At 41.8% G+C, this 20,071-nt stretch overlaps 1 protein-coding gene and 1 long non-coding RNA gene across 7 annotated transcripts in view; one reads left to right on the top strand and one right to left on the bottom strand.

Moving 5' to 3' along the window:
• Positions 1–20,071, bottom strand: part of LOC138740705 (chloride intracellular channel protein 2-like) — a 45,644-nt gene that overhangs the window by 14,418 nt on the left and 11,155 nt on the right. Inside the window, exons 1-3 of one of the 6 annotated variants that reach the window (XM_069893754.1) lie at positions 9,813–9,991; positions 5,211–5,292; positions 896–1,005 (exon numbers count right to left, since the gene is read on the bottom strand). In XM_069893754.1, the coding sequence (XP_069749855.1) occupies positions 896–1,005; positions 5,211–5,264 (164 nt within the window). In that variant the 5' untranslated portion in view covers positions 5,265–5,292; positions 9,813–9,991. Of the gene's footprint in view, positions 1–895; positions 1,006–4,281; positions 4,383–5,210; positions 5,293–5,448; positions 5,468–5,695; positions 5,763–9,511; positions 9,629–9,812; positions 9,992–20,071 lie in introns of those variants that run through there. The other 5 variants (XM_069893750.1, XM_069893751.1, XM_069893752.1 and 2 more) reach the window with 5 other exon arrangements.
• On the top strand, positions 9,712–18,720 carry LOC138740706 (uncharacterized). Its single transcript, XR_011343124.1, has 2 exons — positions 9,712–10,274; positions 16,582–18,720. It is a non-coding gene; the product is annotated as an uncharacterized lncRNA (long non-coding RNA).

Genomic DNA, 20,071 nt, shown 5'->3' with positions numbered 1-20,071 from the left:
AAGTAAATTTAAGGATATCCATTAATTATTATCAGAGTGGAACAGCATAGCATGCAGATTTTAACCATGTCCACAAACTCCAGTGGCTTTCTTCAAGTAAACTTATATGATTTAAAATAATATCAATTGCCATTGAAACAATGCCTGGTGTAAAAATGTGGAATGAAAGCAGCAAACAGATTTCATGCGGAGAAATGTGGGGCGTGCACTCCAGGAAGGTAAATAAAAGAGAGGTGTATACAATGAACATCAGGATGCTAAAAGGTGGGTAGAACCAGAGAATCCGAGAACCCTATTCCACGGGTCACTTGATCATTTTCCTGTGCTGTCTGAAGCATAAAATACAGGGGCTGGGTGGCAATGCTGGAATATGCTAGTGAGTACTGTGCATATTTCTGGTTATCTCAGCACAAGGAGAATCTGACTTTATGTCAGGCACCCAGAGGATTTGTGAGGATGCTGCTGGGGAGCTTAGGGAGTGATGAGAGGAAGTTGTTGTCTTTGAAACAAGGGAGCTTAAGGGGAGGTTTGGTTCTAGCTTTTAAAGCTACAGTAAGTAAGACTGGAGAAGGTGAAGAGAAAGACCTACTTCCTTTTACAGAAAGGTGAGCAATCAAGATGCATAGATCTACCTGAATGAAGGAATGAAGGAGTGACGAACAATTTTCAAAATCAGTAGATGATGGGATTCTGGAACATCACACCCGAAGGTTTGGGGGAGCAACAGAAACCCCCACTGCCTAATGTCCAGATGACCACTTAAAGAATCATAATCTAGAACAATGTGGATGAAGAGTAAGGAAGTGAGGTTAAGTTGGTCGGTTTTGTCCTACCCAGGGCCTTGATACATGACGCAAAATTCCATTAATCTAATTTCCTCCCATCTTACACTCACCTTTTCATGTCCACTGTTGTCACATTAAATTCCACCCCTTTCAGCCACAGAACCATGAATAAACGTTGGCAAAATGGACAGTTTCCAATGTTCTCTCCATCAAAACTAGCCTAGAGAATGGGGCAGAGGAGAAACGTAAAGCTTGTGTTTTCAGTACAGCATTCCACTGTATTATAATTCAACGATATTAAAAATATTCCATTAACAGAAGCAAAGACTGTGATGATTGTACAACGGGCCGGCGCTGTCTGTAAGGAATTTGTGTTGTGTTTGTCTGGGTGCTCTGGTTTCCTCCAACCCTCCAAAAATGTATCAGGTTGGTAGGTTAATTGGTGTATTTGGGCAGCACACATTCCATGGCCTGGCAGGGTCTTCTACTGTGCTGTATAACCATATAACAGTCATGTGATAGTACAGATCTATCACCAATGTACATAGTGTATATAGTTACTGTATCTAGACTGTGCTTACAGCGATTGGCTGAGAGCTAAGCCACGTCTATTGTCTGGGCCTCAAAGGGTTGTGTCCCTAGCCAGGTTGGATCATTCCGGACTGGTCGGCCACCTGTGAAGAGCTCTTGTCTTTTGCTAATAAAAGCCTTGGTTTGGATCAACAAGTCTTTGGTTCTTTCGACGAGCTCTACAAGTCACAGTAGGGAAACAGGCCATCTCGGACCCTCTAGTCCACACCGATTTAAGTGATTTCCTCTAGTCCCACCTACCTGCTCCCTGCCCATAACCCTCCAATCCCCTCACATCCATGCACTCATCCAACCTTCTCTTAAAATGAAAAAATTGACCCTGACTCTTTCGGAAGGTCATTCCACTCAGCCACCACTCTCTGAGTAAAGAAACTTCCTCTTATGTTACATTGAAATTACTGCCCCCAACCCTTAACTTATGACCCCCTCATTCCAATCTCCCCTACCCTCAAGGGGAAGAGCCTATTCACATCTATTCTGCTTATCCCCCTCATAATTTTAAACACCTCTATCAAATCCCCCTTCAACCTTCTTCGCTCCGATGAATAAAGACCCAGTCAACTCAATCTTTCTTTGTATTCTAGCTACTGAAATCCAATATAATTAACATTGGCATTTAAATAACAGGAACAGCTCAACTTCCTTTGTAGATACCAGAAGTTCAGCTGAAAGTGACAGAAAACTGGCCTTTTTCACAACATTAAGTGTTTCACAGACAATGAAGGGTAAATTACACATCAGTGTTTCAGGTGAAAGATCTTCCTCGGACTAGGTGAAGTTTGCAAGAACAATGTGTTCTTTAAATAGTTACATTGTTTGGAGAATGGAAAATATGACAATGGTTAAAAATTCCATTGAAACCAAGCCATGAAACTTTCCCAAAATTCAAAATACTTTCAAATTTAGTCCCACGCCATTTAGAATGTCAGGCATAATGTGAATTTCTAATCTACAATGATAAAAGTAGACCAGACAAAGCAGGGCGGAAATTATTTCTGGTGATTTACAGGATGAATAACATCGAGGCATGCCTTTTCTCACTTTAGAACCATCGTCCAATTGTTTCAAATATTTTTTTCAATATAGAAGGAAAATATTGTTCAATTTTTTTTGAATGCTCCAGTTGGAGTTAAATTTTTTATATAATTTGGGAAAAGAATATATATCTGAACTAACAGGCCCTTGGAGTTTAACACACTGACTTTTTGGATAAGATAACTGTTGTGGGTGACCTGCCAAACTTCACCATCAGGAAAAGGCTGATAAGGTTCACTTGTGTTGCTCAAATATGGGAGGCCATGCGCTCAGCAAGGTTCATGGCTTAGCTCTTTATGCTGCTAGCATTCTTAGGATGCATTGATACTGCACTTGTTGATTAGATTCCATGCCAGGCAGCACTTCCCATTGCTTGGCTCTTGTTGAGGAGAAAGTGTTGATCCCGTTCATTATGCACATAAGGAATTGTCTATCTTTATACTCAGTGCAAACTTGAAGCAACTTTGCACCAGTATTTCATCAGAGAGCAACAGAGCAAACTTTTTAAGAGAATGGGGTAAAACCATTTCGAAGAACATAGGAATATCTAAAGAGAAACAAGCTATTTAGCCATTCACATTTATTCTCAGCTAATTATGTAACCGGACCTTATGCACTCTTTTTTTTGTCGTGTATTTCATCATCTTAGCTTTCAGTCTCAGAAATAGATGAAAGAGGGTTCTAAATTTCCTTATTATTCTCTGTACAGAAGTGTTTTCCAACTTTACAATGAAAACCCTGACTCTAAGTATAGATTGTGCCTCTTTAAGTAGGTGCCTCCTCCACTAGAGCTCATTTTATCCAATCTTCCTGATCGAATCTGCTTGCCTTGAAAATGTCATCAAATCATCCTTGCATTTCTCAGAGTTTGCAATACTAATTAAATAATCTTCCTCTAGATATCTTCGAGGTAAAACAAAGATTTTAGAGTGTACAAATAAAAATAAGTATAATTAGGGCAGCCTGGTTGGCATAGCGGTTAGCACAACGCTGTTACAGCGCCAGCTATCGGGACCGGGGTTCAACTCTCGTGGTGTTGGTACATTCTCCCTGTGTCTGCTTGGGTTTTCCCTGGGACTCCATTTTCCTCCCACCCTTCAAAATGTACTGGGAGGGGTTGTAGGTTAATCGAATGTAATTGGGTGGCACGGGCTTGTGGACCGAAATGGCCTGTTACTGTGCTATATGTGTAATTTTTTTAAATTTAATTCTCTGTCTCATGAAACATTAATCAATTTCATAACATCAAATTGTTTGCCTTTATCTCCATAAGTTTCAACTTTTGCCAAACCTTTTCTGAGGGATACTTGATCTGGAAGTTCTGATTATATAATATACATAAATGTTCTGTTGTTTGTGTCTTTTTCAAAAGTTTTGTCAGGAATGATTTTGTATTTATAAAAGCATACTGCCCCTCTACACTGACATTTTAAGGTGTTCCATCAATCAAATCTTATTTAGAAACTCTAATAACATTGGTAGAAGATGTTAGCTAAACACCTGGTTTCCCTCTCCCACATTACATTGAGTTCATAATCATTAATATTAAATAAAGATAGAATAGATTAGTTGAATTGTTGATACCAGTATTACTTGATGGAAGTATGAACACCGGTGAATTTTATCAGATTAAAAAGACATTAATTTGGTTTCAGGGCTCCCATTGTCATTATCTGAAATCCTCTATGCACTCAGTTATAAGTTTTTTTAGACGTACAGCACAGTAACAGGCCATTTCAGCCCACGAGTCCATGCCACCCAATATACACTCCATAAACCTACACCCCTGGTACATTTCAAATGGTGGGAGGAAACCAGAACAACTGGAGAAAACCCACACAGACACGGAGAGAACCTACAAATTCCTTACCGACAGCGCGGGATTCGAACGCCGGTCCTGATCACTGGCACTGTAAAGGCGTTGCACTAACCACTTCGTTAACCGTGTTGCCCATGGTTCCTAATCCCTTTTTTATGTAGCTTATAAGTGCTACAACTTTCAGAATTGATTTCCTGCCTTTTGACTGCTCAGCAGTGATACTTTTTAAAAATATAATTTACTGGCAGAGATCCATACCTTGGACACAAAAAGTTATGGTCTCAAAGCCTCAGGGAATGGGTAGGAGATTATCAGGAAAAAAAAGCTGCAGGATGTAGTTAATAACCACTGAATCTAAAAAAAAGGAAGAGAAACCAAGAAATCCCAGCACAGCTTATTTATTCATGGTTGAGGCAATGAGATTCAAGGAGATTTTTTATTGTTTATGTTGGGTTGGCCTCTTGTTTGGTTATAGAGTGAGTCTAGCCTTCACCCTGCATGACCACCACCTTGGCTTTTTCAATCTCTGCCAGCCTTTCCACCACTTTGAAAGCTTACAAGTTATTAAGCTAAGTAGGGATAGGCACTCATATTACAGTCTGATTAATCACATCAAGTCCGTATGTTGTTTCACCCGACATCACAAGTTTCACTCTCTCTCCTCGTGACCCTGAGCTTCCTTATTCTAATAGAATGTGAACAAAATCTTACGCTTTGTGCTACGCAGACCCAAAAAGTAACTGTGACATTTCTTTTTATTTAATATTTTTCAGACTTTTTAAATATAATTTGCATTATTCTAAATTAAACCACATTTCAGAAGCAATTAAAGTTACAAAAAAAATTTGCTTTGAATAATTAATATCATAATAAAAAATAAATAAGTGCATAATTTAAATTAAAAAAATCAGTAAATTTTTGCTTCAAGTCACAGAGAATTTTGAATGATTTTGTGGAAAAACAATCAATCAGCTCTTTACCTTAATAAACAGTTCAATGTTTGGGGTTTTCTTGCCGGTTCCTTGTTTGGCCATTGCCAGAATGGGGAGAACATCAACCAAGCTGTCCAAATATAAGTAAAACTTTCATGAGTCTTAAAAGAGATCAGGCACAGTGAAGGAGTGTGGCAGACTTATCAGTTATCCCCCGTCTTGTGTGAGATCTCCTGAGGTACAGGACAGAGAGAAGTGACTTCTCCAGCAATAAGACAGGACTGACCAGAGTTTTCAGCTGGGGTGTAACGTCCTGTCTCTATTAACACTTTCCTCAGTTGTAGTCAGAGGGTGGGCAATGCTTCTAATTTACGAGCTGGAAATCAACAACTATGACACAGCATTACTTCAACATCATTTATAGCTAAGTAAAAGAACCAATTAGAACAGCTGAGAAAAGCACAATCAGATGTTAAAAGCCAACAAATGAATTAAATATTTTCTTTTAATTCCATGAAACACGACAAGCTCACCATAACTTAGAATGGAAACATTTGCATAAAACTGCTGAAGTATGTTATTTTCTATAAATAATTGTCTGTAGAATATGATGCCAAAAATGGAAACCTGTACTTCATCACATTCTGGACTCGTCTGCAGTCCAGTCCTGCAGAATGATACAGAGGCAGGCGGGAATGCTTCTGGGAATTTTCTAAATTTGACATGGCAATGCAGACAAACATATTTAAAGAAATAACTGCCTTGTCACCTTCAACTCAGCTGGTGAGCCAACACCCTTGCACGTTAGGATCAACTGGAGGAAGTGGTGAGAAGAGCAAAGGCACCACGTGTATTTTGAGTTGCATTCTTCCCTGGGTGAAGGCAAATTGATGGCAGCCCCGCAAACCGAGCACCAAAGCATAACTGCCAGGTGGCCGATTCAGCAGATGATAAATTGCGCCAGTAGCCTGAGGATTTGGCTTGCATCTGTCCATATTGGCCAACGTGGCAACTGTATGATTTTGATGGAGCTGAAATTGAGAGGAAACACTGAGACTGCCTACCATCATGTTGAGTGGCACCACTGTTGGTCTAAATGGGTGAGAAACTCACCTGACGTCTCAATCAGGGCATGCATGTACCATGGAGAGCATTCTGGCTGGTTGCATCACTATCTGGTATGGAGATGCCAACGCTCAGGACAAGAAAAATCTCCATAGGTCTGTTAACTCTGCCTGCACCATCACCGCTGCCAGGTTTCCCTTCACTGAGGACATCTACAAGAGGTGGTGTCTTAAGAAAGCAGCCTCTCTCCTCAAGGATCCCCACCACGCAGGCCACGACCTCTTCACCGTGCTACCACTGGGAAGAGGTACAGGAGCTGAAAGACGAGCCCTCAGAAGCACAAGGACAGCTTCTTCCCCGCTGCCATCAGATTCCTGAATGATCAATGAGCCAAAGACACTGCCTTCCTTTGACTTTTCGTGCACTATTATTATTGATTTTTGTGGTCTGTGTTATACGAATATTTGTACGGTGACGCTGCATCTAAACACTGAATTTTATGACTTGTTTATGACAATAAATTCTGATTCTGTTTCTGAAGCCATCAGCAGCAAAATAATTGTACTGCACCCTCATGGCCTGGCATATACCATACTTAATTTCAAGCCAGGTGAACAGAAGAGTTTCAATCAAGAGTTTGCATGGAGGACACCAAATATATGCCATAACCTGATAAATCTAAACCACACATTTGTTAAACAAAGGAAATGAATGAACCAGCCAGTGTACTCATCCCTAACCAATAGATCAGGACAAAGTTTTGCAGGTCATTTGTGAATGGTGGCAATTAAATAGGTAACAGGAGGGAACGCTCCATGAACGTCGCCACCCTCAATAGAATGGAGAATACAAATGCAAAGGACACGGCTCGGGCACTCCAATGATAGGCAACCTGGTGATCCATCACCACCATCTGCTGAGATCTCCCCCTGAGGCTCTGAAACATGGACGCAGAAGTTAGCACAATGCTGACCGGGATTCGAATCCCGCGCTGTCGATCAGGAGTTTGTGCGTTCTCCCCGGGTCTGCGTGGGTTTTCCCCGGGGGCTCCGTTTTCCTCCCACCCTTCAAACTGTACCAGGGTTTGTAGGTTAATCAGGTGTAATTGGGCCTGTAACCATGTTATATGTCTAAATTTAAACTTAAATTAGCATTCAACCAATTTGAGACTCTCCACGTGATACAAGAAGTGGCTGTGGACATTGCATGCAGCAATTTCTAAAGACCCTGACACCATTCTGGCTGTACTGCTTACAGTTACATTTATCTGACAAAAAGACGCAGATATGGCTAACAACAAAAGCAAAATCCATTTAATCCAGCCTAATCAGTCTACTTTCAATTATCAGGACATTGTTTGCTGACAGAGCTTAACCTGCTGACTTGTTACCCACTTGCAGGTGATTAGTTTGAGTCCTTGCAGGATCACCCAAGTCCAGATCGGAGTCCAGCCAGAGGCAAAGGCAACAAGTCCAGATCAAAGACTCAGCTTTCTGCGTTACAAAGATTACCCAGCTCCAAAAATTTCATCACATGTGTCAGTAGTTGAAAAGTTTTAATGCAGATTAATTAATCGGTTTTATTCTCTTGTCTTTATAACATTTTTTGCTACTTAAATCTGACTCTTACTCTTCCTGGTCCTAGCGAAAGGTCACCTGCTGAAACATTGTTCCTGCCTCTCCATCTACAGATGCATCCTGACCTGCTGAATGTTTTCTATCGCTTTTCTTTCCTTTCTAGGAAAGTCAACCAGACCTTCCAGTGACACATCCGTAATTCCAACAACTTAAAAGCTCATTGTTGGACTGGACAGCAAGCAGCCTGTTGGATGAGGGATGGGCATAATTTCTCATTCCAGATTGTTTGCTGCGGGGACCTGCGATTCTTTCCTTCACCTTTTCAAGCTTAACTCATCCTTCATAAAGCATGGCAACCAGCATTACACCCTGTGTACATTATATGCAGCCCAACTAATGATTTGTACAACTGCAACATGACATCCCATCTCCTATTGTTAATTCCTCGACTGATGAGTACAATTCATCTTCTTCGTCACGCTGTCAATCACTGTCACTACCTCCAGGGAACCATGGAATTGCATCACAAGGTCTTGCTGTTCAAAGCCCCGCCCAATGATGATCCCAAACTCTTCATCTGTCACTCCTGTTTCCACTTCTATTTCCGTGACCGTGACTCTTCACCCCCCCCCCACCCCCCTACCAAAGACCCCTTTTGCCGCTTTAAGCCTTCTTCCTCCTCTTGGGCCACCACTTCCTGGCCAGCTCTCCGGTCTGGGTTTTTTTTTATTTCCAATCACCGCCGAGACAGCAACCATGTCGACTTCGACTCTCCCCTTTCTATTCTAATCTTACCTCCTCCAAACGCTCTGCCCTCCACTCTCTCCACAACAATCCCAACCTCACCATCAAACACACAGGCAAGGGCGGCACTGTTGTGGTCTGGCGCCCTGACCTCTACCTTGCCGAGGCCAGATGACAGCCCTTCAGACACCTCCTCCTACTTACCCTTTCCCCAGGGCCCCACCACAGCTCATCAAAGCCACTGTCCCCAACACCATTTCCAACCTCATCTGGTCACCTCCCCTTCACGGCCACCAACCTCATTGTTTCGCATCCTCACACTGCCCGTCTCTACCTTCTACACAAGATACATAACCCCATCCATCCAGGCAGACCCACTGTTTCTGCCTGCTCCTGCCCCACTGAACTCATTTCATCTTACCTTGATAGTATCTTTTCTCTCCTGGTCGAAACCCTCCTCACCTACATCCACGATACCTGACTTCAAATTCCCTGAACTTAACCATTTCATTTTTACTATGGATATCCATCCTCCATACAGAAGGTCTCAAAACACTATGTTTGTTTCTGGATAAAAGACCTTCCATCACCACCCTCCTCTGCCTGGCAGAAGTGGTCCTCAATAACTTTTCCTTTGACTCATCTCACTTCCTTCAAATCAAACGAGTAGCCATGGGTGTCCACATGGGTCCCAGCTACGCCTGCCCATTTGTGGGCTTTGTGGAGCAATCCATGCTGCAAACCTACACAGGCAAGACTCCCCCCCCAACTCTTCCTCTGGTATATCGGCTGACTCATCCACCCATGATGAGATCGTCAACTTTCTTCACTTCGCAGCCAACTTCGACTCTGATCTCAAACTCACCTAGTCCATCTCTGACAGCATTCTCCTCTTCCTGGAACATCTCAGGAGACCAGCTTTCCACCAACATATTTTATAAACCCACCAATTCCCACAATTACCTTGATGACACTTCCTCATACCCTGTCCCCTGCAATTTTTCAATCTCTGTTGCATCTGTAGTCAAGATGAAGTCTTCGGGAGGAGTCATGTGATGGAATAATGGCCAGTAGGAGAATATCAGCCCTCTCCAGAAAAGAAGAAATAAAGTAAAGAAAACGTAAAGTTCAAGAAACACAAAACACAACAAATAAAAGATAAAGGTGTGGAGAAAAGAAAGAAAATGGCACCCAAGAAGGAAAAAGCAAAAACAATGGGGAAAAAAGAAGGAAAGATGCTGGAAGAGAAAGGAGAAGGCCTTACCTGCATGAAGAGGCAGGGAGCCACCATGGAGAGAGGAGCCCGCTCCCCGAGGTTAGTGGTGACCCCGCAGGGTCACGAGCTCCCGACCACGGGACTGCAAAAATGGCTCTCTGAGCCAAACAGAAGTGCGCAATGTGCACACCAAGGAAAAGGAAAACACTGACGGGAGGGATGCCCAGCTGAGAGATGCCCGAGAGCAGGGCTCTCAACTGAAAGAAGAGGAAAGCAACAGGAAAGGGAGTGATAAGAAAGAAAAACAGCAACAGGAAGCCCAACAGATAACTAGCCCAGAAGAAGAGGACCAACAACAAGAAGCTATGCAAAAAAACACCAAACAAACTGAGACAAGCAGCTCAACAAAAAAGTCAGAAGAGACACAGATACAAGGAAGGGAAGTAGAAGACACAAACCCAAGAGCAGACACAGAAGAAGAAGATCAAGCTCTGCACAGAGGAATAGAAGGTAAAATAGATGGACAGTATATAGATTTTAAAAAATTCAAGAACAAATGAAAGTATTAAAAGAATGGTTGACATTAGAATTTAGTGAAATGAAAAATACAGAAGAAAAAGTGAGTAGAATAGAGCTGGTCATGACAGAAATAGGGAAAAGATTCGAAAATGTGGTAGAACAAGAAATGGCTGTAGAAATGGAAGTGAATGACTTAAGAAGAAGTGGAAGAACATGACAAAAAAGTTAGAGTCACAAGAGTTGTTCGCTCAGAAAATTGATATGTTGGAAAATTATAGTAGGCGAAACAATATAAAGATAGTGGGCCTAAAGGAAGATGAAGAAGGCAAAGATATGAAAGAATTTATAAAAGAATGGATCCCAAAAGTCCTGGGAATGCCAGAAATACAGGAAGGAATGAAAATAGAAAGGGCACACAGAACATTAGCCCCGAAACCACAGTCACAACAAAAACCAAGATCCGTTTTAGTAAAATTTCTGAGACACACGACAAGAGAAAATATATTGGAGAAGGCAAGGAATAAAATTAGAGAAGACAAAAATCCATTGGAGTACAAGGATCAGAAAATATTTTTGACCCAGACATAAGTTTTGAACTCCTAAAGAAGAGGAAGGAGTTTAACACAGCAAAATCGATCCTATGGAAAAAAAGGCTATAAATTTATGTTAAGATATCCAACTATGCTTAAAATAGTTATCCCAGGAGAGCAAAACAGACTGTTCTCGGATCCGGAGAAAGCATGAGAATTTGCAGAATGCCTGCAGGATAGAAAGAGAGATGAAGAGATGTAGCAAGAACGAAGAACAATGACAAATTACATATAAAGATGAAAAAATAATGTATAAGTAAGAACTAAAGAAGGGAAAGAAAAGGGAAGTAAGGGAGAGGGGGAAAAAAGAAAAAAGAGGGGGAGCTTTGTTAAATGTGAAGATAAAAGTCTTTTCTGGAGGGGATTGGGTGGAAGAGAATAACCGTCACTGCAAAGTCAATTGACACGAACAGGTCGGCAATCCAAATGGAGAGGGGAGTTGTGGTTGCCCAGCAAGGGACAAGGGGCAACTCAGAGAGGGGGGAGGACATTTAGGGTTAAGGGAATTTTAGATGTGGGAGTTGTTGAAGTATTTTTTTTAGAAGTGTAATCATACATTTTCAAAAAGGGAAAACTAGGAGATAAAAATGGGGAAAAGGGGAAATGAGATGTAAACAGAGTATGAGATGGCCATGTTGAACTAAATGACTATAAATATTAATGGAATACATAACCAAATCAAAAGGAAGAAGCTATTAAATTTACTGAAAAAATAAAAAATAGATATAGCATTCATGCAGGAGATGCAGCTAACTGAAGTGGAACATAATAAATTGAGAGACTGGGTAGAAATATCAATAAAAATGTACCAATCAAAATAGAGGAGGAAATAATAGATCCAGCAGGGAGGTACGTAATGATAAAGTGTCAGATATATTCATAATTCTGGAATTTGATCAATATATATGCACCTAATGAAGAGGATCAAAAGTTTATGCAAGACATTATTTTGAAGATTGTAGATATGCAGGGGAATATATTGATAGGAGGGGATTTTAACCTTAATTTGGACCTAAAGATGGATAAAACTGGACAAAAGACTAGCAGAAAGGACAAAGTAACCAAATTTATGGTTAAATCAATGCAGGAAATGCAACTTTTGGATATATGGAGGAGGCAACACCCAAAGGAGAAGAAATGCTCATATTATTCGAGTAGACATAAAACATACTCAAGAATTGACTTGTTCCTGTTGTCAGCCCATATCCAAGGGACAGTTAGGGAAATGGAATATAAAGCGAGATTGCTATAAATGATCATTCACCCCTGTTATTAGCAATAAAACTGGAGGACATCCCACCAAGAATATATAGATGGAGATTAAACTCCATGCTACTTAAAAGACAGGAATTTAGAGAATTTATTGAATGCCAAATTAAAATGTACTTTGAAATAAATACGGAATCATTGAAAGGCAAATTTATATTATGGGATGCAATGAAAGCCTTCATTAGAGGGCAGATAATAAGTTATGTAACTAAGATGAAAAAGTACTACAATTGGGAAATAGAATAGTTGGAAAGGGAAATAGTAAGTACAGAAAAAGAACTAGCAACAAGGGAAGATACAACAAAAAAAAGAGAATTGGCGGACAAAAAAATATGAAACATTACAAATGTATAAGGTGAAGAAGAACATAATGAAAATAAAGCAGAAGTATTATGAGCTTGGAGAAAAAACGCACAAAATATTACCCTGGCAACTTAACAGAACAAGCTAAAAGAACTGTAGTGGGATCAAGGAAAAAAGGACAAACAAATTGCATATAACCAAACTGAGATCAATGAAAACTTTAAGGAATTCTATGAACAATTATACCAAACTCAGAACAAAGGGAAAGAAGACAAAATAGAAGAGTTTTTTAGCTAAAATTGAACTACCGAAATTGCAAGAAGAGTAGCAAATTGATAAAACCATTTGAAATAGAGGAAATACAGGATATATTAAAAAAACTGCCGAACAATAAAACACCTGGAGAGGATGGACTCCCAATAGAATTCTACAAAACACTTAAAGAGTTATTAATTCCTCCTCTCCTGTAAGTAATGAACCAGATAGAAGAAACACAAAACTTGCCAGATTCATGTAAAACACCAATAATTACAATAATACCAAAGACAGGGAAAGATCCACTAACAGCAGTATCATATAGGCCAATATCCCTACTTAATTCAGATAATAGCAAAACTATTAGCAAGCAGATTGGCCAACTGTGTACCAAAAATAGTAAAACAAGATCAAACTGGATTATTAAGAAAAGACGAACAACGGACAATGTCTGTAAGTTCATTAATTTAATCCATGCAGTACAAGGAAATAAAATACCAACAGTGGCTGTTGCTTTAGACGCGGAAAAAGTCTTTGACAGGGTAGAATGGAATTATTTATTCAAAGTATTACAGAGGTTCAACCTACCAGAAAAATATATAATTGGATTAAAGCATTATATAAGGGACCATTGGCAAAGGTGACAGTAAATGGATATGTATCGAACCAATTTAAATTAAGTAGGTCAACTTAACAGGGATGTCCATTATCCCCCTCATTGTTCACTTTAGCAATAGAACCATTGGCAGAACTGATAAGAACAGAAAATAAAATAAAAGGGATAAAAATAAAGGAGAAGGAGTATAAAATCAGTTTATTTGCAGATGACATCATAGAATACTTAACAGAACCAGAAATATCAATAAAAGAACTACATAAGAAATTGAAGGAATACGGAGAAATATCGAGGTACAAGATCAACACAAATAAAAGTGAAGTGATCCCAATGAATAATGCGGATTACACAGATTTTTTTTTAAATCTCCATTTAAATGGCAAACACAAGATATCTGATTACCTAGGTATTAGATTAGATAATAATTTAGGCCACCTATACAAATTAAATTGTCAGCCATTAATGAAGAAATTACAGGATGACTTAGAACATTGGAAAGAATTACCACTAATGTTGATAGTGAGGGTAAATTGCATTAAAATGAATGTCTTCCCAAGGATACAATACCTATTTTGATTGTTACCAATTCCCTTAACAGAGAAATTCTTCAATGAACTAAAGAGAGTAATAAGGAAATTCTTATGGAAAGGGGGGAAAACCGAAGATAGCACTAGATAAATTAGCAGAATGGTACAAACAAGGTGGTTTGCAGCTACCAAACTTTAAAAATTATTATAGAGCAGCACAATTAAGATACCTATCAGATTTTTATCAAACAAGGGGAAAAACAGATTGGACCAAGATAGAGCTAGATAAAATAGGGGAGAAGGTACCAGAACATATACTTTATAAGTGGGATGAAAATCTGGTGCAATATAGAAGTTCACCAGTACTGCACCATCTGCTCAACATTTGGAAGAAGATTCACGAAGAAAGGAAAAAAACAAACTACCAAAATTATGATTGATGCAAAATCAACTAATCCCTTTCACAATAGATAACCTTTCCTTTAGAGAATGGGAGAGAAAAGGAATTAAAAGAATAGAAAATTGTTTTTTGGGGAATAATTTATTAACATTTGAACAAATAAAGTACAAATATGGAATAACTCACGGTACAATGTTTGCATACCACCAACTTAAAACCTACTTAAAAGACAAATTGGGAAGCAGACTGAGATTACCAGAAGGAAGCAGCTTTCAATATGTGATTACAGAAACAACGATGATAAAAAGATTTATAACAAACATGTACATCAAGCTGCAAGAGAAGGAAAATGATGAAATAAGCTATAAACCCAAACAAAAGTGGGAAAAAGATTTAAACATAAAGATAAAAAATAAAATATGGAAAAAGTTATGCTCCGGAACTATGAAAAATATAATAAACATGAGGTTACGCATGATACAATATAATTGGTTACACAGGCTATATATCACTCCCCAAAAGTTAAATAAATGGGATCCAACATTATCAGATAGATGTTTTCGCAGTAAGAAGGAAATGGGAACAACAGTACATGCAATTTGGGCATGTGAGAAAGTGAAAAAGTTTTGGGAAGATCTAAATTAGGTATTAAGTAAAATCACAAAAAGCAACATACCAAAAAATCCAGAGATCTTTCTTCTAAGTAATATAAGAAGTAAAGAATTAGGCCTCAAACTGGATGAAGCACAAAAAAGATTTATTATGATAGCCTGAGCAGTAGCAAAAAAATGTATAATGTCAACTTGTACCAGCAATGGTACATAGAAATGAATAAATGTATTCCATTGGAAAAAATAACATATAATTAAAAAAAATAAAGTCACATTATTTGAACAAATTTGGGAACTGTACATGAAACACAACAGAAAGGGCCTACCGCGGACCTCCAACCCCTAAAATGAGAAAATGATAAGAAGACAAAATGACCTGACCCAGTGTGTAAAAGTAGATGACACAATTTTCTTGTTTATTTTCATTGTGTGATGACATTGTTTAATGGTTTTATTGTATTGTATATGTTGAACTTTTAATGGGTTTTGAGGGGATGGGAAGAAGGGTGGGAAGGTAGGGAAAAAAAAAGGGGAGAAAATGCCACTGTGTATATTTAAGAGGGAAATGTTTGTATGTATTTTGATTGATCTGGTTCACAGTGTGAAAAATTTTTTAAAAATGTAAAAAGATGAGGTCTTCAAGTCCAGATCATCTGAAACATCTTTCTTCTTCCACAAACATGGCTTCCCCTCCACCACCACCAACTCAACCCTCACCCGCATCTACTCCATTTCGCACTCATCTGCCCTGGTTCCCCTCTGGCCCCAGATGCAACAAACACAGGATTCCCTCATCTTCATCAACCATCCACCAGCCTCCGCATCCAACACATGATCCTCCAGAATTTCTAGCACTTACAACAGGATCCCACTTCCAGACACATGACTCACCTCCATGACTCCCTCTTGCACTCATCCCTCCCCACCAGTCACCCCCCCCCCACCCACTCCACTGGCACCTTCCCCTGTGGCCGCAGGAGGTGCCACACTTGCACTCACACCTTCTCCCTCACCACAATCCGGCGCCCAAAACAGGTCTTTCAAGTGAAGTGAAACATTATTTGTCTAACCCCAGGACTGATCTACTGTATCTGGTGCTCCGTCTATGGCCTTCTCTACATTAGTGAGACTGGGTGCAGACTGGCAGATCCCTTCACTGAGCACGTTCACTCTGTCCACCCCAGTGACAGGGACCTCCCAGTGGCCGACCATTTCAATCCTGCATTGCACGACCATGCTCACGTGTCTGTTAATGGCCTCATGTACTATCTCACCATGGTAAACTGGAGGAACAACACTTGATTTCCCATCTGGGAACTCTCCATCCAAATGGCATTAACACTGACTTTTCTGGTTAACTGTTCTCCTTTCCCCCTCCCTTCCCTTCCCCCCTGTCAGCTCTCCACCCCTCTCCCTCTCTATTCACTCAGCCATCCCTTTTCCTGCTGCTCATGGCTGTGCCCTCCCTCCCTTCTCCACCTATTATCTCCTGCCTTTGCAACTATGCTCCTCCCCCTCTCCTCCCCCACCCTTCTCCCATTACCTTTTTATTTGGACGCTTGCCAACATTTTTCCATACCTTGAGCCTGAAATGCCAGTGATCCATCTTGACCTTTGCTACATAAAGGACACAGTTTGACCTGCTGAGTTTCTTCAGTGTCGTGTTTTTACTTCAGCCATGGTATTTTACTTCCATTCACTGTGTATGTCCTGGTTTAACTTCCCAGAATCCATCAAAATCAAAAACCGGCGAAGCTGTGGCGGTAATGGTTTGGACCCGGGGAGAGCAGGACAAGTGACAAAGCACTCCTCTGCAGGGTCCTACTGCCCAGCCCAACTGCTGATGACTGCATGCAAGCTTTAAGCGGCCTATCAAAGGAGCCGATGATACTTTATTTCAAATACTGTGGCCGCGAGGTCTGGGCCCAAGATGGCGATGCCTGTGTTCGGCAGCGGCCGCGAGGAGTTGCAGACTCTGAGGGACAAAGACGCCGTGATGAACCATCAATAATCACAAAAGGCTGGAGTTGTGAAACTGACAGGCTTTTATTGAAGAGCCGTCAACCTCATTGACTGATTGAAGCAAAGAGAAAAGGGGACATGCAAGGGGCTATGGATAGGATCGGTCGTAGCCAATCATGGCACTACTGTGGTTTACTCCGTTCACCCTCCTTTTTAAGAAGAGTCCTGCGGAATGAGGGTGAAACAACTATAGAAATGTACATTTTACAGGTTAAGTCTGTCAGGGGGTCTTCTCTGCCACAGCGAGCGGCATGGCAAAGTTAGGGCGCTACTGTAGTGTTCTGAGCTGCTTGTGAGGTTGGCCTGTTAACAGCTTGTCGGGGGTGGGGACAGGTGGGAAGATGGGGAAGTGTGAAGCTGGTACATCACTGGCAACAACAGTGGCCAGGGGTAGGGGTGGTCAGCTGCAGGTTCTGGGATCCCTCAGGTTGAAGTGATGGTGGGGGGGGCATCAGGATTCTGTTGAGAGTCAGTGGTGGTCGAGGAAGCCCCCGATGGTGCCAGGTCCCAGATCAAGACAGTGTTTTGCTCCCGTCAGCGTGGAGAAGGCGGACCATCTCAACCAGCTGGTCAGTCTTAGATTGCTTGACGTGCTTCTCAAGCAGGACTGGTCTCGGGGAGGTGAGCCAAGCGGGCAGTGAAGTCCCTGACACAGACTTCCAAGGGAAGGCAAACATCCATTCATGAGGCATGTTATTGGTGGCCGTACATAAAAGTGGCCGGATGGAGTGGAGCACATCTGGGAGGACTTCTTGCCATTGGGAGACAGGAAGACCCTGTCACCTCAGTGTCAGGAGGACTGTTTTCCAGACTGTGGCATTCTCCCTTTCCACTTGCCTGTTACCCCTAAGATTATAGCTGGTGGTCCTGCTCATGGCAATGCTCCTGGCCAGCAGATACTGCCGCAGTTCATCACTCATGAATGATGTCCCCTGGTCACTCTGGATGAAACCAGAGTATCCAAAGAGCATGAAGATATTATGGAGGGCCTTGATGACTGTAGCCATGGTCAAGTTCAGGCATGAGATGGCGAAGGGGAAATGAGGCACTCAAAGTAGCTGGTAGCCTTGATCAGATGCAGTTTATCTGGCTGGTAGAATTCAGGTTTGCACTTGGCGGAGACCTGGCAGTTTTTAATCATTGTCCGGACTTCCTTGATGGTGTACGGTAGGTTCTGAGATTTGATAAAATAGAAAAACCTAGTTACTCCAGAGTGGAGAGCCTGCAGTCTGTCCATTTCCACACTAGCATTGGTTCCTCAGGATAGGGCATCTGGGAGCTCGTTAAGTTTGCCAGGCTGGTAGAGAATGTCATAGTTGTAAGTGAACAGTTCAATTCTCCTACTGAGGATCTTACCATTCTTGATTTTGCCCCTTTGCTTATTATTGAACATGAATGCAACTACCCGCTGATCTGTGAGGAGAGTGAACCATTTCCCGGTGAGGTAGTGCCTCCAACGTGGTAGCCTTTGACCAATGAGTGAATCTTGTCCGCATAGTTGGGGACCCATTGAGCGTAATTTGAGAAGAACCCGAGACATCTCTTCAGTGCTTTGAGCAGATCTGAATGGTCATGATCGGGATCAGTGACGCTGTTCTCAACCACGCAGCTAAGTATGGCTAGTCGTGCTGTCTGGAACACACATTTGTCCTCATTATAAGTGATGCACCACCAATTACTCAAAAGACTTTTGTAGAAAAACCAATTGGCTTTTATACACTTAAGGACACAAGCAAATCCATATTGATCAGTTGTAGTGTACTGAGCTGCAGGGACTTCTACACAGGAGCCTCTGGGGAGGGGTCACAGGTACTACTGGCCAATAAGTATGCCTAACCAAACAATTATACATAACAGTCATTTACCATAATAAGCAAGTTTCATGCATTTTGCTGCTAGGAGGAACTTGCGGAAGCTGGCATCATGATCCCCAGGTCATAACCGCAGATAGTAGCATAATCAAGGTATGGGAAAGTGGTCTGTAGATCGTAGTGGTCCACCATGCAATCAATCTCCTGCTGGAAGACAAAGACCCCATTTGTGATGCCGAAGGGGACCTGAAGGAAGTAGTAGAGGCGCCCATCTGCCTCAAATGCCATATACTGGCGGTCCTCTGGGCAGATTGGGAGGTGGTGATATGCTGACTTCAGATCATTTGTGGAGAATACCCAATATTGTGCAATCTGGTTGACCATATTGGAGATGTGGGGAAGGAGGGTAAGCATCAAGCTGCGTGTACAGTTGATAGTGTGGCTGTAGTCTATGATCACCTGAGCCCTCCAAGGGGCCTCGATGATACCCTGACCCAATAAGCACAGAATCTCTGACTTAATGAACGCCTCTGTCAGCCACACAGTACGAACTACTCCTGGTGGCCACTGGCTTACAATCGGGGGTGAGATTGGCAACAGTGGGGGTTTGACCTTGAGGGTCGAGAGGCCACACATTGCCTGCAGGGGGGCGTCTGTGAGCTGTTTGTTGCAGACGGTGAGTGGGGGGGGTAGGGGTCCGTCAAAACGCTGAGTGACTTTCTGAAGTTGGCACTGGAAATCCATCCCCCGTAACAAGGGGACACTATGCTTCCAACCCCATCAGGGTCACTGTGCAGGACCCATGGGAGGGCTGCTGTGTATGATTTGGATGCAAGTGATATCCTGTGCTTAGCAGGTCATATTTTAAAGGACAGTTGTTTAGTGGTATCAGGATGGATAAAGCTTTCTGTACTCCCTCTATCAAATAAACAGTTGATAACATGCCTGTTTACTTGGACGTCCATCATGGACCTGGCGAATTCATGTGGAGCCTCCTGGTTCAGGGTGATAGAGGCCAGTATGGGATCATTGTCCAAGTCTGATGTGTGCATGCACTTCCAAGATGGCTTCCTTTGACCCCAAGAGGGGCGGCCTTGACACCTCGTTGTGTATTATGCCTGGGAAGATAGCATTTGGCCCACAGTCCAAAATGGCAACCCCCCCCCCCCCCCCATGATGCGCACATGGCGATGCTGGTGTGCAGGGGAAAATGGCACCAATCAGACTTCTCGGAGTGGTGATTGTCCTAACGCGACGCTGCTAGATTTCGCAGATGGTTTTGGCGTAATGCCCCTTTTACCGGCACCTGGAGCACACTGCAACCTTGTCAGGGCAGCACTTTCTCGGGTGCTGACCCCGCGTGCAGAAAGAGCAATTGGGGAGA

Source organism: Narcine bancroftii, chromosome 8 (genome assembly GCF_036971445.1).
Source record: "Narcine bancroftii isolate sNarBan1 chromosome 8, sNarBan1.hap1, whole genome shotgun sequence".
NCBI lineage: Eukaryota > Metazoa > Chordata > Chondrichthyes > Torpediniformes > Narcinidae > Narcine > Narcine bancroftii.
Note: the sequence above shows the minus strand (reverse complement) of the source record. Positions and strands in the feature narration are given on the sequence as shown.